The sequence below is a fragment of the Actinia tenebrosa genome, unplaced genomic scaffold, assembly GCF_029948245.1.
Source record: "Actinia tenebrosa isolate PJP-AT-01 unplaced genomic scaffold, QUT_ActTen_1.0 PGA_scaffold1__47_contigs__length_23844297, whole genome shotgun sequence".
In the NCBI taxonomy this organism is placed as follows: Eukaryota; Metazoa; Cnidaria; class Anthozoa; order Actiniaria; family Actiniidae; genus Actinia; species Actinia tenebrosa.
Genome location: NW_028292578.1, coordinates 3481205 through 3497957, shown reverse-complemented (window position 1 = coordinate 3497957; position 16753 = coordinate 3481205). Strand labels below are relative to the sequence as shown.

Here is a 16753-nt window from a genome sequence, read left to right as displayed (position 1 = left end):
GTGATGTATACATTAATTGCAAGTAATGTGGACATGCATTCATCAGCGTCGTACTCAGTGTCATATACATTATTACTGTACGTCATCTCATTGTTTGATATCATATCCACACAATGTTTTGATGTGAACAGTATCGTAGTTGTTACTGACCATGGAATTCTTAGTTTCTAAAATACTCCTCAATTCACCTTTCACCTGTCATTTTCTTGCCATAGATCGACATTTGGGGCCTGGGTATTGTTGCCATGGAGTTGTTTTCCAAGGATATCCACCATTACGGGTTGCTGATTGCATGGAATGCTTTGTGAACATGGCTAAGTCTGGCTACACCATAATGAATAATGAGGCTGCATCCAGGGCTTCAGAAGACTTGATGAACTTCTTGTACAACGGGACATTGAAATGTAATCCTGCAGATCGATTATCTGCTGACGAGCTGCTCACCCATTCTTTTATTTTGAGACATGAGCATTGGGGTGGGTGTTGTGATTGTCTGTCATCATTTATGAAATGGGTGCTGGAGCCGGTATAAAAGCTCAGATGATGCTGGTTGATGCTATAATCATTGATTTTGAACAATTACAAAATGGAATTGACGTTTTATTCGAATTTTATTGTCTTGTAAATGTAATTATCTTATAAGGATTTTAAAAATTAAATATTGTCAATCCTGGATTATGTCAGACACGTGTAAATAATATAGACATCCTTTCTAAAGAAAAAATATAAGAATCATCGTTTTGTTGAATTTAAAAAGTCGTTTATAAAAAAAATTATATAGGCTGAATATATAAAAAACATCTAAGGCTAGATGAAACGAAGAACAAGTACAAAAAAAGTACTTTAAATGCGGTGAGAATCGAACCCGCGTCCACCAAATTTAATCAGATAATTTAATTCAAAAATACAAAAGAAAAAAACTAGTACCTTCATGCCATACCCCGAGACATCTGCTGGGTCGTCGTATGAGAAATAACACTTCTTTCGCTCTGTGTGGTTATTTTTTGAATTTAGCCCGTTTAAAGGATTCTTCCCCCACCAAATTCAAAAAATAACCACACAGAGCGAAAAAAGTGTTATTTCTCAATGATCTGGTAAAATTTCGAGGCTTTATTTCACGTTTCAATGATTTTGTTGAAATTTTTGATGAATCCCCATACATTTCCTTATAACAAGACACCACAGAAACCAAGCTTGGGCTACCTGTGGTGTTTTCGATAGTAGTTAACCTACCACCGTCTAGGTCCCCCTGAGGAATTATTTCGTTCCTTACCAGTCTTTCTCTACCAGGCTGGCGCGCGAGAAAATAAATACATTCACTTCACCTTAGTGAATAAAATAAATCGTGACATGAGGACATCAGCTTATGTTTAGTCGAGCGACAAACTTGAACAGCCTCTAACAGCCCCCACAATTTGACCTTTTGCATTATCTAGAAAGAATACGCGTCAGTGATCGAGCTTTTCATGGCCGAAACTTTCGGTTTTCCAACTCGAATCTTCCCTCCGCCATTTCGTCCCTCGAAGGTTTAGAATAAATTAACAAAATGGGGAATACACACGCTAGAAAGCCAGACGATACCAGTAAAAGAAGACGACGTCCAAATAGTATCGCTGTTGACAAACCAATCGAAACTCTGACAACAGAATCAAGTGGAAAACGTGAGTTAAGAAGAAACTCTAGCCAGAACTCCTTCCGAAGACGATACACGGAATCCGGCAATTACGCTTACAAGACACCTTGGCCAGCACCAATGAGTGAGGTGGTGTTCTGGCCAGAATATGAATCAAAACCTCCCGTTAGATTCACCGATTTTGAGGTAGGTCATTAAGTAAATAAGGTAAACAGCTTTGATACTAAGAAAACAAACGCACACTTTAATATTGAGGATAATATGGCTCTAGTGCAGTGTGCGCGACTTGTCTCGCTGTATTCTCTGCCATTTATCATTACATTCGATTATTTTAGAAGTCCAAGATTTCGAACCATCTGCTTTTATGGGTAAATTAAGATGTCAAAAATCATATATTTACACCCCGGCATCGATATTTGAACCAAAATATTATGGAAGTATTTTTTCTCCCCTTGAGATGGGTCCTGTTTTCGCCTTAAGCTTATATTATTTAATCATAATTTCACTTTTCATTTTTCAAGGAGACCTTCCCTAGTTACTAATCATTGGTGGTTGTCCAATCATCCACGGCAAATTTCCTGTAAGATTTTGAGTGCATTGAACGACAGAAACAGTAGAGTACAATCTCCTGAGGCGCTAATCGTGATATAATAAACGAAATACTGTTCAAACTGAAGTACAGGTGGTAAATGAAGTGGATAGCGGAATGAGATCTGAAAAATCCAGCAACGTTTGCGAATTTCCCTTTACAGCGCTGTAATATTATGTCCAAAAACACTTGAATATATCCTCCGTGCTCAGAAAATAACGCTCTCTGACTATCAATGTATTATATTGCGCCATGCAGTTTTAAGAAGACGCATTTTCTAGTAAACAAAATTGTTTTTTTATCTTTCTTTATGACATATAATCAACACTCTATACAATTACCTGTTTATAATTTTCCTTTTCATTTCGTATTCTTTTTTTTTTCTCATAATATTTGACTATTAAATCTTTTTCTTTTTATCGTGTTTTAATGTCGTATGCTTTATTATGAAAATGTTATCTCAACACGAGGTTACTTGTGGCTGGATTATAATTCAACAGGAAAACAACTTACAGTCCCGATGTACATCTTCTTGAAATTATTATTAGATTTGGATACAATTGTTTTTTGAAAACGAAGCAAATTTAACTATTACTGGCAGATTAATACATGTTTTGCTTAAGATTATAAATTCTTTTTTGGTTTAGATAAGAAAAATGAAAAATGCATAATTAAAAACGTTTTACGTTTTCCAGAACAGATAAAAAATAAAGTCATTGAGTATTTTTTTTTTTTTTTTTGCCGCTTTTAAACTATTTATAGAACATATGAGATGTTTTTAACGACGACAATTCAATTGGATTTTTACATGTGTATTCGATTGATATTTGAACATTTTAAGTCTATGCAAGCTTTTAAAAATAGCCATTTTAGCTTGCATAATATATGACTTTATTTACTGATATAGGATGAAAAAGAGATTTAAGATAATATCTAAAAATGTAGATAAATGCATGTGTTTTTAAAAAATTAACGTAGCTAGAAGCAGCTACATACGTGATAATTATAGATTAGCTATAATAATAATAATACTTTATTCAAAAAAAATGTAGATTACATATTTTGAAAAGGAAGACATTGAGGTTAGCCCTATATAAGTCCCCTAATTTAAAATAAATAAATAATTTTAAGAACTAGTAATATATATATATATATGTACAATGCTAACTTCAAAAAATGTTCATGTGTTTCTTAAGTCTTGTTTTAAATTTATTTACGTTGGGTTCATCTGTATGATTTATTACGTTATTAGGAAGATCATTCCAAGATTTGATTATTCGCACAAAAAAAGAATATTTGTAACAATTTATTCTAGCAGATTTGGTCTGTATTTTAAATTGGTGATTAGCTCTCGTTTTCGTACTTTTACAAAGTTCGAAATAGTCACTGAAATCTAGACCGTTCATCTTGTGTACAATCTTATAGCACTCAACTAGAGAGAGGAATTCCCTTCTAAGTTGCAAAGAGTTCCATTTGAGTATCTTACATCTGTCTTCATATGCCATCTCTTGTCGTTTTTGACCTAGTGCGATGCGTGACGCTCTTCGTTGTATAGATTCAATTGCATGGATATCCTTTACTAGGTGTGGTGCCCAAACTGGGCATGCATATTCCAGAATGGGACGGACCAGTGATTTATAGAGTATGGAAAAGATTTCCTTATTTCTACTACCCATGGTACGTTTAACTAAACCAAGGACTTTATTTGCTTTATGTACAATTGCTTCTACATGTTTGGACCAACTTAGATCGCTCGACATTATAACTCCAAGGTCTTTGTAGTCATGTACGTTCTTTAATGCTGTGTCGGATATGTGATATTGTGTTCTATTCTTATCACCCTTATGAGTTATCCTCATGGCTTCACACTTTTTAGGGTTAAACTTGACTTGCCAATCCGCCGCCCAGTCTTCTAAAGAAGCAAGGTCCGACTGTAGAGCTGTTACATCCCCAACGTCGGTTAGTCGTCGATAGATCTTAGTATCATCAGCAAACAATTTGATGCTTGATGTGGCTACGTTTGGAATGTCATTTACATATAACAGAAACAAGATCGGCCCCAGAATTGAACCTTGCGGGACACCCGATGTTACTGGAGACCAATCAGAAAAGGATCCACGTATTTGCACTCTTTGTTTTCTATTAGTTAGAAAATTCCTGAACCACAATAGTAATTGATCGTCAATGCCATACCTGTTAAGCTTGAAGAGTAGGCGTTCATGTGGAACGCTGTCAAACGCCTTTGACAGGTCTAAAAAGATAACATCTGTCGCTTTTGAGGTATTTCTTGATAAACACCAGTCATTATAGCTACTTAGAAGTTGGCCTACCGTTGATCTGCCTTTTAAGTATCCAAATTGATTTTGGTTTAATAGTTGATGTTCTGTCCAGAAGGCTATGACTCTTGATCGTACTATTTTCTCTGCCACTTTACAAATGATAGATGTCAACGAGATTTGACGGTAATTTTCCTTGTTGTGTTTTGGACCTTTTTTGTGGATTGGAGTTATATTTGCAATTTTCCAGTCCGATGGAAGTGTACCAGAATAAAACGACTTGTTAAACATCTTGCACAGTGATGTGGATAATTCCTTTGCACATTCTTTCAAGATACGCGGTAGTACTTGATCGGGCCCAGGGGACTCGTGAATGTTCAATTCTTTTAGATAACTTTCCACTTCATTAGCTGAACATTGAACGTTGCTATAGGCTAGTTGAGTACAAACACTATAAGTGTGCAACATAAATACCACTAAATACTGCGAAATTATGGTAATCATATTTTCTATTGTTTAATTAGCACTGTTTACTACTTTATAGTACACTCAACAAAATTACTCGACTCTGATTGGTCGAGAGGAGTACAATTATAGCATTAATTGTACTCCATAGGAGTACCGAATTAAGTCGCTATGTCAAAACAAATATTTTCTATCATTTTGTACTTAAAAAACATATAAATAAAATTTTGAAGCCGTAAGAACTAATGTTTTTTATGCATTTCAGTTGTGAGATGGACTGAAAATCGGCCGCCAAATAGACAAAGATGAACGGCATCGCTTCCCTTTTTTTTACTGAAATTTTGTTGAGTGAACTATAAACAAAAAATCGCACGATCTTCTCGTACAATTTTGAATTAATATCGCCTAAAGGCTCGTGCAATTACAAGAACTTACAAAACATTACTCGTGTCTATTAATTTCCAAATTGTACTCGAGATCGTGCGATTTCCTATACAAATAGTGCAAATTAGTGTTGCACACTTTTAGTGTGCAACGCTCTGCGATGATTAACTAGGTATTTAAGACAAGATATAAATAATAATGAAGTTAAAATTACTAATTTTTTATGAGATAAAAACACATTTTTCCCCCTTAATTATAATGTTTTTATGTTTTCTTGTCATTGGGTTTTGTTTTGCATATTCTTTGTTTGTTTTCTTTTGTTTAAAACATTCCATTAAATTATGTATTGTTAGTGAATAATTCACCAGTTTCATAATCTCCCTTTGTTTTTCATATCGTCATATCTTTTTCATTCGTAGCTCGTAGCTAATATCGGCAAAGGAGCATTTGGACATGTGAGTACAGTTAATGTAATTTATAGTTTTAAATTGTGAGATGAAATATTTGGGACAAAATTCATGCATGACAATTATAATAATAATAATAATAATGATAATAACAATAATAATAATAATAATATTTGCTTAGACTATTCATGCCCGCAATATTCTGTATTCATGTAGCAAAAATGTCTGAAGTTGAAATAAACATATAATTATAATAATAATAATAATACTTTATTTCTTGAAACAACGCATTTAAAACTCTCAATGCTTTTTACGAATGCGAGAAAAAATATGTGCGTGATTAAGATTCCTAAGGTACTTAAAAAGTCATTGTCATTATTAAACTATAAAAACGTGAAAAAGAAGAGAGAAAAAACGTAACCTAAGAATTAACTAAAAATGTCTTAAGTTTCTTCTTAAAAATGTCAACAGATGATGATAAATTCTTTATGTCCAGCAGTATTATCCATGCGGAATGTCTGGTTATAGTACTATTATATACTTGGAAGGATGCAATGTGACTCTACATAAACATTAGTCATTGTGATGTGAATGTGCCAATTAACCATAAAAATATGTTTTGTAACTTTACTTTGTTGGATTGCCCAATAGATTTCTTGTTGGCAATTTAAATGTCAATCAAAACAATTAATTATTTTATGCTGAGAAATAAAAGTGCACAGTGTAATATACAGGAGCTTTAAACAGAGAAATGGTACTCTAGGGAATGACACATGATCTGTAAATTTTAATAATATTTAACATGTAGAAATATAGATGAGTTATAGTGCTTGGGAATGAGGTTATTCTGGGCGAAAGACCCTTGGAAATAAATTCGGAAAAATTAATTTCTGACCTCGCTGGGAATCGAACCCACGACCTTCGGAATTGTACTACCGATGCTCTAAATATTTAACATAAGTGGAAGATAGCTAGCAAGTCAAGAAAATGCATATTATCATATGACCCGTGTCTGCCCGGGCGCACGCTCTTAGAAAAACCTTCGGGAAAATGGCGTGAGCAGGGCCGTACGGCTTTGAGCGAGCAGGGCCTTACGGATCCGTACGGCCCTGCTGGAATCCGCGCACTTTCGTTTAATTATTATTGTTCTTTTCATGAGGGTCATATGATAAAATGCTTATTGACTGAGTTAGGTCAGGCCATACTGGAAAATATTTGGCTCTTGGTCATTTGTATGGACCTCGCTGCGCTCATTCCGTACGGCATCACCTCGAGCCAAATATTTTCCCTTACGGCCCTCCCACTCAGTCAATAAGTACATAGTATATACAGTAAGAGTTGACACTGACTGAGAATAATACAGTACTTTAAAGGAGGTTTGCATGATAGGGTATTTAGATATTCATATTAATATTGTTTTCAAATGATGTTGCAGGTACTTCAAGTAAGGAAAAGAAATACAGGGGAAGTGTTTGCAATGAAGGTAAGAATATAGCTTAATTGCTATCAAAACATTAAATGTTATCAATACCCTGATATTCATTGAAACCTGAAACCCTGCATGAAACAACCTCTAGATCGATCTGCTGGGGCTGATAAAAGTCAGACCCCAGAGTTGAGAGGCTATGGTGCTGCTGCTATGCACATACTGCACTGTAAAAACGGCAGCAGACCCCAGAGTTGAGAGGCAAGGGTACTGCTGCTAGGTTATGCATGCATTTACTGTAGGCTACATCAAGCAATAAACAAAACCTTTTGTTTGCCTCTTTAATATTGTAGTCCTGTAAAAAATAGATCATAAACAAAATCTAAATTCAAGCAACCATTTGGCTGTGATTAACCTGTATGTACTGCAAGAAGATATGTACTATTGTTACCAGTTCAGACCACATGTCATTCTCTTGAGTAATATTTCTTTTATCATCATTTACCATGCACATTTCAAGAGAACTAAATCATTAAATAATTGCACACTTGAAATTTATGGATTAATCAATCTTTTCACCATTAGATGAGCTTCGACCTACATGTAGTAAATGATTGAGGAGTCCAGTGATGCTCGGCTCATGTTGATGAAAAGAGCCACCATAGCAACCATTTCACAACCAAATATTTAATTGTTAGTAATGAAATACATGCAAGCAAGCAAAATAACATAAAAAAATAGTTTAAAATCATGAATCACTATGTACCAAATAACAATTGTATTATTTTTATCAGACCACCTTCCACACTAAATGAGTTTATATTAATCCATTTTGGCCTTGTGTTCAACCTTTATTAAACCATTGAAAATGCATACATTAGGAAATTGAGGCTTATTGCATTAGTGTAGACAGGTGAAAACAGAGACTTTTGAAAATGCAGAGCATCATTATATGTTCTTACTGGCGAATCCATTTTTCGGCATATGCGCAGATGATAATAATTAATGCATCATTTTGGATGGTATTTGTATTTTTAACCATTTAGTAGTGATAGGTGAAAATACTTTGAAAACATAAGAAAGATTTCAGTACCTTCTTAGTGAGACAAATATGGAATGTTTCAAAAATGCATTTAATGTATACAACATAGTTGGGGCCTTTAAGTCTTATCTTTGTTTCAGTTCTTATTGTATTTAACACACACAAAAAAAACATTCTGTTACTCTTGTCTGAACAGATTTTAAACAAAGCTGAAATTATAAAGGAAAACGCCATACAACAGTGTAAAGATGAAGTTAACATACAGGTACTGTATCCATGACGACACTTTATGATATTACTTAACTATGACACCTAACAAACATCTGAAACTAAGTTTATTGCTGAATTTCTAGTACGAACCTGAAACCCAGATTGCTTTTCTTTTTGCCATTGTTGTTGTTTTGTTTTTTGTTTGTTTTTTTTCCTTTTTTTTTAATCTTTTTTTTGTTTTTTGTACAACATTTTAATTATAACAGTATCTTATTCATGATTTTTCTTCCAGACTAAAATAAAAAACTTCCCATTTCTTGTCAAGACCTGGCACACTTGGCAGACGAAACATAATTTATTCATTGGTAATTACATTTACATATATTAATCTTGTCGTTGTGTACACAAACTAAATCAATTTTATTAAACCCTAACACAAAATTTAACCTCTGGGGTGAATCATTCTTCCTGTAGGTGACAGAATCCCTAGCTCACAGATTTTAATTAGCACTTTGAGGGAGCAAATCAGAAAACACAGAGAAAACCCAGAGAAAAGTGCTGAATTCAAAAAGGAGATGTGGCAAAAAAGTGGCCCACATATTTACGATATGCTGCATCCTTCATAAACCAAAACCCAACACCCCAGAGAAAGTGTGGCAAGCGTACTATAGTTTGCTACACCTAGCTACCTTGGTTGCATTTTCATCAATGTGCTTCAATCAAAGCCTAATTTAACATGATTATATAAACCAAAATGCTTTAATTTTATGTCAAAATGAGTTGAAATTTTTTATGCTTTCCCCTAGAACATTAATTGAACCCATTAATTGAACAAACTTATTGTAGAGTATTTAATATCTAGTAACTCAATTCTGATATACTCTTTCAGTCTCAGATTTTGTTGATGGGAGTGATCTCTTTACATTATGGATTCAAGAAAAAACCCTTAAAGAAGATCTTGTTCGGCAATACATTGCTGAACTAGCTTTAACACTTGGTAAGCTGAAAATAGACCATTTTGCCCTGGGTGTTAAATGTTTTCCCATTTCAGAACACACATGTGTCATTCAAGAGTCAGACCATCATTTCGTTTTAAAACAACTGCACATTAAAGACACATGAATATGCATGTGGATACATCTCAAAAAATAATCTTATTTGCTGAAAAGAATGGTCTGAAATGGGGGGGGGGGGGGGGGGAGACTATACTCAAAATAAAGAGATCATTTGAATGGTAATGTAAGTACTGTATTAGCCAGAAATAAAATATGATTGTAATGAAAAAAATTTTTTATCTTTTTCATATTAGTGCACATATGTTGAGAGAATAAAAGACATACTTTGTACATTGATTCACATACGGACATTAATGTAATGTTTCTTTTGAATAATTATAGACTTTCTTCACAAGTGTGGAGTAGTATACAGAGACTTGAAGGTATATTGTACCAAGATAATTCCTGTATGTTGTATATGTATCCACTGTCTGTTTTACTAAACAGTTGGCTATGCTACTATGGCTAGTGATCTCCATCCTGCTCCCCTCCTCAAAACCTCCTTGACCCATCCTGCCACAGAAACCAATCCCTTTGCACCAATATGTAGAGTAACGCAGTGAGCACAAGAAGGTGGAGACACAAGGATATCATTCTGCGATTAGAAATATTTAAAATATACCAAATGTTGTCTAATCAGACCATTATCTTTATTTTTTTGTTCTAGCTTGAGAATGTGCTATTGGACAAACAAGGTAAATATATTCCATATCCATATGGAAAGCTTGGTTTGAAATTGATGATTCATCCTTTATATATGCTTATGCATGGTCAGCATTTCATGTGCCATTCACCTCTTCCTCCCCCCTCCCTCTCTCAGCCTCCCTCTTCTGTCTCCCTCCCTCTTCCTCCTCCCTCTTCCCTCTTCCTCCTTCTCTTCCCTCTTCCTCCTCCCTCTTCCCTCTTCCTCCTCCCTCTTTTTCCTCCCTCTTCCCTCTTCCTGCTCCCTCCCTCCCTCCCTCTTCCCCCTTCCTCCCAAATTAGTTTTTTAGGTCTAGAATATCCTTCTTTGACAGCACTAGTATGACACCACCACATGTTAAAGAATCCCTGTGTACAGAAAAGGGATATGCTGAAGGGAGGGCCCAGCACCTGAAATTTGAGCTAGAAATATAAAGATTATTAATTGAAGCTTATGCATTATTTGGCAATGCCCCTCTTCAAAAGATCCGCTGAGCTTGTCGCATGGGCGGAGGAAGCTAAGAAAAGCAGAGGGGTCAAAGAAAAGCCAAGTTCTGGAATAGATTGAGATAGCAATCTAGGAATATTAATATTTTGGAACTTAGCTAAATAAGCATTTATTTCTCAGGGCACATCAAGATTATTGACTTTGGCTTATCCAAGCTAATGAATACTGAAGATATGAGCAATACAATCTGTGGTACCTTACAGTATATGGGTGAGGAACTTGTTATTATACTGTCCTAATTAATAACACATCTACATATGTAGAAGTTTCTTTTCTGATCAGCTGGCTGGTTGGTTATGACTGAAATTTTTTTCAGTAATGTTCCCATTTCAAGTGTCCTTTTCTTTTATTAAGGTCCACTGTATAGTAAGGAATGTACGAACTACGGAACAATACGAGTTGATTACCGGGGGGGGGGTGGTGGGCCGGACTCCGAAAAAAATGTATCGGGGATGCTCGTCGTATCTCTTAGGGGTAAAAATTCGCGATTTGGTATCTTTTAGGGTGTTAAATGTGAATTTTTAAAAATCAGCATTTTCTGGTATTTCTTAGGGTGTCGGAAAAGTAGAGAACAGCGTATGGCTTATTTTAGGCGCTTTTTATAGGCCAGATGCCTAGTGTAATTTGTTGTGGTATCTCTTAGGGGTCAAAAATCATTCAGCCACGCCCTTTTTTAAAGTATTCCGGTATCTTTTAGGGGTCTTTTTGAAAATTTCTGACGAGCATCCCCGGTACTTTTTTCCGTGAGCCCCCCCGGGGTTGATTAAAATACCACAGGTTTTGGTTGAATAGCTGAATAGTTTTATTGCACCACCGAGACTAAAAGGCTGAGCAAAGTGAACTTGAAACTGTTGTATTCTGTGCAATTGATTAGTTGCACACCTTGGGGAACTTTACTGAAATTACACCTTGTGTTGTGGTTTCATTATTCAGCCCCAGAGACACTAAGAGGAGAGAAATACAATTACCTGGTTGACTGGTGGGCTTTGGGCATCGTCATGTACGTCTTACTCGTTGGCAAGGTAACAAAGTTAACCAATCATAACTTCCCTCATTACATGAACTTTTCGTGACGTGTTTATTTCGGAGGTCGCATATCTTGCGGCACTTACATTTCGCAATTTTGCAAAACATCCCAAGTCACTTTTTAACTTCGCCATTTCTTCATCATTTGTTGATACAGACATTTCCTTAAACAGTACGATCTTGTTGCGCAACAGTAATAAAATAAATAATTCGCGTTAGACACCAGTGCTTTGTCCACACTAACAACGTCTTTTATCCCTGCTTTTTAATGGTCATTAATTCTTCATTTTTTCAATATTTGAGCGCATTTTTTTTTTTTTTTTTTTTTTGCGACGCTCAATTTTCACAACTTTTTTGAAATCGCGAAAATCGCAAAATAGAAAAGTGTAGCTAAAACTGTTCAAGTAATAATTTGCAATCAAAACAAATAAGAATTTTGTACAAATCCTGTTGTATCTGTTTGTTTGTCTTCCTCACGTCTTTCATTTTCTTCAGTATCCTTATGCTGTTTCCAAGGATCATCAGTCGCAATCCAAAGTTGTGCAATTAGCAGAATTCGAGTTTCCAGAAAATCTGTCTTCAGAAGCCGTCGACCTAATGACGCAGGTACTATTTATCTCCTTACTGACTGTGGTAGTGAAGATATGGCCTCTTCCCCAGGTTACTCACTTCGCTGTTCGACAAATTATTGCTATTCACTTAAAGAGCACCTAACCCCTGCTACAATACTTTCAGTATTGGTTCTACATCTGACGGTTGCCCATGAGAAGACACATGAATATACATACAAAGCAATCATGAAATGTTATCCTCAAAAGAGTGAGATTATTTCAAGAGAATGAGAATCGCCGTCTGAAATGGGCAAAACATTACGCCCAAGGTAAAGACGTCTTCGACAAGAAAACGTTTGAGAGAATGTTTGCTGATGGGAAAAAGTCTATTAATTTCTCTTCTTTCTCATTAGATACCTCCCCTAACCAACACAATATCCAAAACAGTCTATTACTTTTGAGGTGATAGTTCAGGGAATGTAATGACATTTTTCAAACTTTCAACTTTTATCGATACCATGAAACAACCTCTGAGCTGATCAAAGTCAGGGAACGGTTTTAAAACTCACACATTGAATTGTAAAACGGGAAGAATAATCCCGTACCTTAATGAAGGGAGAGAACAAGCAAACTCAAGAAGTGCCAAAATGTTGCTGGTCGTTAACTTGTTTTTTCTTCTTCAGCTTTTACAAAAAAAACCTAAGAATCGACTGCATTCACTGGAATCTCTTCAGCGACATTCATTCTTCAAGAAATTCTCTTTCGACGACGTATTAAACAAAAAGGTATGTAGAAACTGTGAAAAAGGTTTGATATTAGAACGATTTGCATGACAACAACAACCAAGGACCTTCCAGACTCACGCTCTTTTTTCATGTTTTTCATCATTTTTCATTTTACTTTTTCCTACTTTTTTTAAAGACCCAACCTGTAGACGAAGAGATTTTGCAGAAATTAACAAAAAGAAGTACCGCCTCTCGAACGTAAGTACTTTATTTACTGTATTTGATCAAGTTCAACCTCGACTTGCAGTCATCGTTTCGTGGTCACTAAAACGAATTCAAGAAAGGAATATTTTCTCAGGGCCCCTTTCTCAACGTTTTCTTTCAATAATCCTACAGGGCTTTTCCACGAAAGGTTGAGCCAAGAAAAGACAAAAAGGTAGGTACTTATTATGTAACGCAGTTCGAGCCGCAAATATATTATTATAAACTTTTTCCCGCCATATGCGACAGGCGTTTTGAGTGACGTGTTGAGTTTTTGATCACAGGACGGAAGGGGGGTGGGGAGGGGGAGAGAGATGTGTTATTTTCCCGCCAATATGCACCCGTACGCGTCTCTCCTATGCTTCGAGGGTTTTCCGGGTTCTCCGGCTTTCCTCCCTCCGCAAAAACCAACTTCTAAGTTCCAATTGGAATCCAGTGGAAGAAGAAAGAAGAGCCACTCTGTGGAATCCACTGTTAATCACATTATCTATTCATTATCATTAAATTAAACAAGCCTGTAATCAACGAACACAACGGTATTTCAAAAATCCGTAAAAGGTCTATTTAAGAATGGGATGATTTTTTTTTTCTTTAGCCTCGCCCTCTGTCATGGGCCAGTCCTGGTAACTTTACGATACACGATAAAGTAGAGATGGACTGGTTGGTAGCAGACCTCGAAAGTCTGAGTAACGTGGAGTCTGTGACAACCACAAGCGTGACCACTAAAACTCCGCTGACACCGGTTGGTGAATTATGCACTGCTGCGTCTTAGACGTCGCTGGTGGTGCACACATATTGTATATGCCTCTAAAAATATAGACCAGATTTCGTATGACTATGAAAACTTGAAAACGTGACGTGCCGTGACCGTGCTGTGGCTTTCGATTCAAGGGTGGTGTAGCGTTAGTATACTTGCCTCTCAGCTCTGAGGTCTCGGGTTTGATACCTGGTCTCAGCATCACGTGTAAGTAAAGTTTGTTATGTCTCTCCCTTGATTCAAGGGTTTTTTCTGGGTTCTATAGTTTATTTTCCTCTGCCAAATGTCGTACGGTTTCAGTCACAGTCATGCGGAATCTAAACACCAGACTACTGTCTTGGTCTGCTATTGTACAGCAAAAATCAAAATATTGTGGTACGGCTTCATCTTTTATCTGAAAATTAACGTTTTTTGCTCTCTTTCACTCGCCCCTTCCCCTAAGAAGCGTCTTTTCGTTGTGCTTTCTTGATAAAATATGGTTAACACCCCCAAATGCAGGACATAAATAAAACGCTGAAAGGGATCGGAAGTATGTTTCACAGATTTTGGTCAGCCTGCCTTTCAATAATAAGTCATATATCTTAGCACATGACGCCCAAAAAACTTCGATAAGAGATTGAAAACCAATTAGTCACGTCCAGCTGATCTGAAAGAAATTAGTAGCCAATCAAAATCGAGAAAATGTGCAAAGCTGAGGTGTCAATTTTCCTCCTGAAATTTTTGGTTTTCCAGGCCACCGAAAAAATAACGTTGCTAATAAGTGCTTGATAACAGTGACACAATACTTAACAATATACATTAAAATAGCAAGCATCTTATTATTTTTCGTTGGTCATTTGCAACAAACAGTCACATGCTGATATATCTGTTTGATAACGAATCAATTCAGCCAAAGGTCCCTTGGGGAAGGCTTGTCTTGAAATCGAAAGTATCTTACAAGGGGGAAAATACCACAGTAAACCAGCAAACGTTCTTTAAATACGCGAAGCCCAAACATTTTTGCCGTCCACTAACCGACGTGATTATTTCCTGCAAATGGCCTAATGGACCTAATCCACTGTTTTCCCATTTCAGACCACGTGTCATTCCCTACAGTATTATTTCTTTGTTTAACGGTTGCGCATGAGAAGACACATGAATATGGATACAACTCAAACAAAGAATATTAATCTCAAGAGAGTGACACGTGGTCTGAAATGGGCAAAACATTACAGACCACGTGTCATTCCCTAGAGTATTATTTGTTTAACGGTTGCATATGAGAAGACACACGAATATGCTGACTCGTCCCCAGTCGTCTCTTATTTTAAGAGCGCGCGCAAAGGTCCCGAGTCAGCACGAATATGGATACAACTCAAACGAAGAATCTTTATTCTCAAGAGAGTGACACGTGGTCTGAAATGGGCAAAACAATACACCCAAGTAAATTTGGTCAATTTTCGCAGGCTTCATGTCACCTCAGTTTTGCAGTGACGTTATTAATACTAAACTATTTCAGATCAGCTGGTTCGTATAAAAATACATTTACTCGTTTAGAGTTCACTAAAGCCAGAGCAAGAGACGTCTTTTCAGAAGCTTTACACTTGTTATAAACACGCATAGGATGGTCGCGAGAAAATAAGTTTAGGTACTTGGTGTCGATCAAAGGTTTTCCATGACACTATCGAGCATCAAAAGTTTTCAATACACCGATCCCATCCCACATTCATTGTTCTACCTCCCTAAGTACTGTATATATATAGATATACAGCATGGAACAGACACTGATTGCGAATGTCTGTCTTAAAATCAATGTATTCTAAAGGTACATAAAAAAAACATCGATAACTACTAAAAAATCTTATAAATTCGAGTTTGTTGGTCGGACATTCTGTATTCCATTGGGAGAACTATCCATTGTTTGGGTGGGCGCTCAAGTATAGCTGGGATCGGTCTATGGCTAAAGAATGGCATGGCAACGCCTTGATTGACATCTACAATAACCTACATTGCCTCGATTGCAGATCGTATGAATTGATGTACAAAAACATTTAGAAACCAATTCTTTTATTAAGAGGAAGAATACATTAAAGCTTTATTTATTTAATGGATAATATTAGTAATAGATAAATATATCATAGATAATACTATATTGATAGTTATAGATAACTTATAGAAACATATACCAGATAAGGTTTCAAATATTTTATAGATGGTCTGTAGTATAAACAGATTTCTATAATTATATTATTAACTTAGGGATAATAAACAATAAAGTATAGATGTTAACATATATTTGTTTCGTAGCCAGTCATGATGATAAACGTTAGACTGTATTGAATCAAGAGGGATACACAAGGGTTAGAGTATTGGGATCTGATTGATTTTTTTTCTTCTTCTTTTTCTTTTTTTTTTGGTTTTTTTTTTGTTTTGGTTTTTATTTTTTGTTTTGTTTTGTTTTTGTTTTTCGTTTTTAGAACTTTATTTCAAGAGAGAAACACAACAGTTTTTGTTTTTTCTTAATAATACCCAGTGGCGCCCAAGGAAAAAAATACAATAATAATATATAGATAACAATAATTATATAAAATTTAAATACCTATAATATAGTTAAGGTTATATTTTATTTTATTTATCATATTGATTTTATATCGCTCATGAAAAAACTTGATTCCCTCGATTTCAAAATTGCGCTTTATTTACGTTTATCAGTTTGTCTGACTGAGTAAACTATTAGACAATTCCGAGGTTGAGAAAAAACTGGGTCGAAATGGAGTT

General features: G+C 35.7%; 1 protein-coding gene across 1 annotated transcript; it reads left to right on the top strand.

Annotated features, from left to right (window-relative positions):
- Positions 1-1305: 1305 nt before the first annotated feature.
- LOC116306612 (ribosomal protein S6 kinase-related protein) lies at positions 1306-16268 on the top strand. Its single transcript, XM_031716695.2, has 15 exons — positions 1306-1819; positions 5767-5802; positions 7190-7237; positions 8419-8487; positions 8725-8797; positions 9322-9429; positions 9830-9870; positions 10155-10182; positions 10797-10886; positions 11610-11698; positions 12198-12308; positions 12937-13038; positions 13175-13236; positions 13375-13414; positions 13835-16268. Exons 1-15 carry the CDS (start codon positions 1547-1549, stop codon positions 14009-14011), a joined length of 1347 nt encoding a protein of 448 aa, XP_031572555.1. The 5' UTR covers positions 1306-1546; the 3' UTR covers positions 14012-16268.
- The last annotated feature ends 485 nt before the right edge of the window (positions 16269-16753 follow it).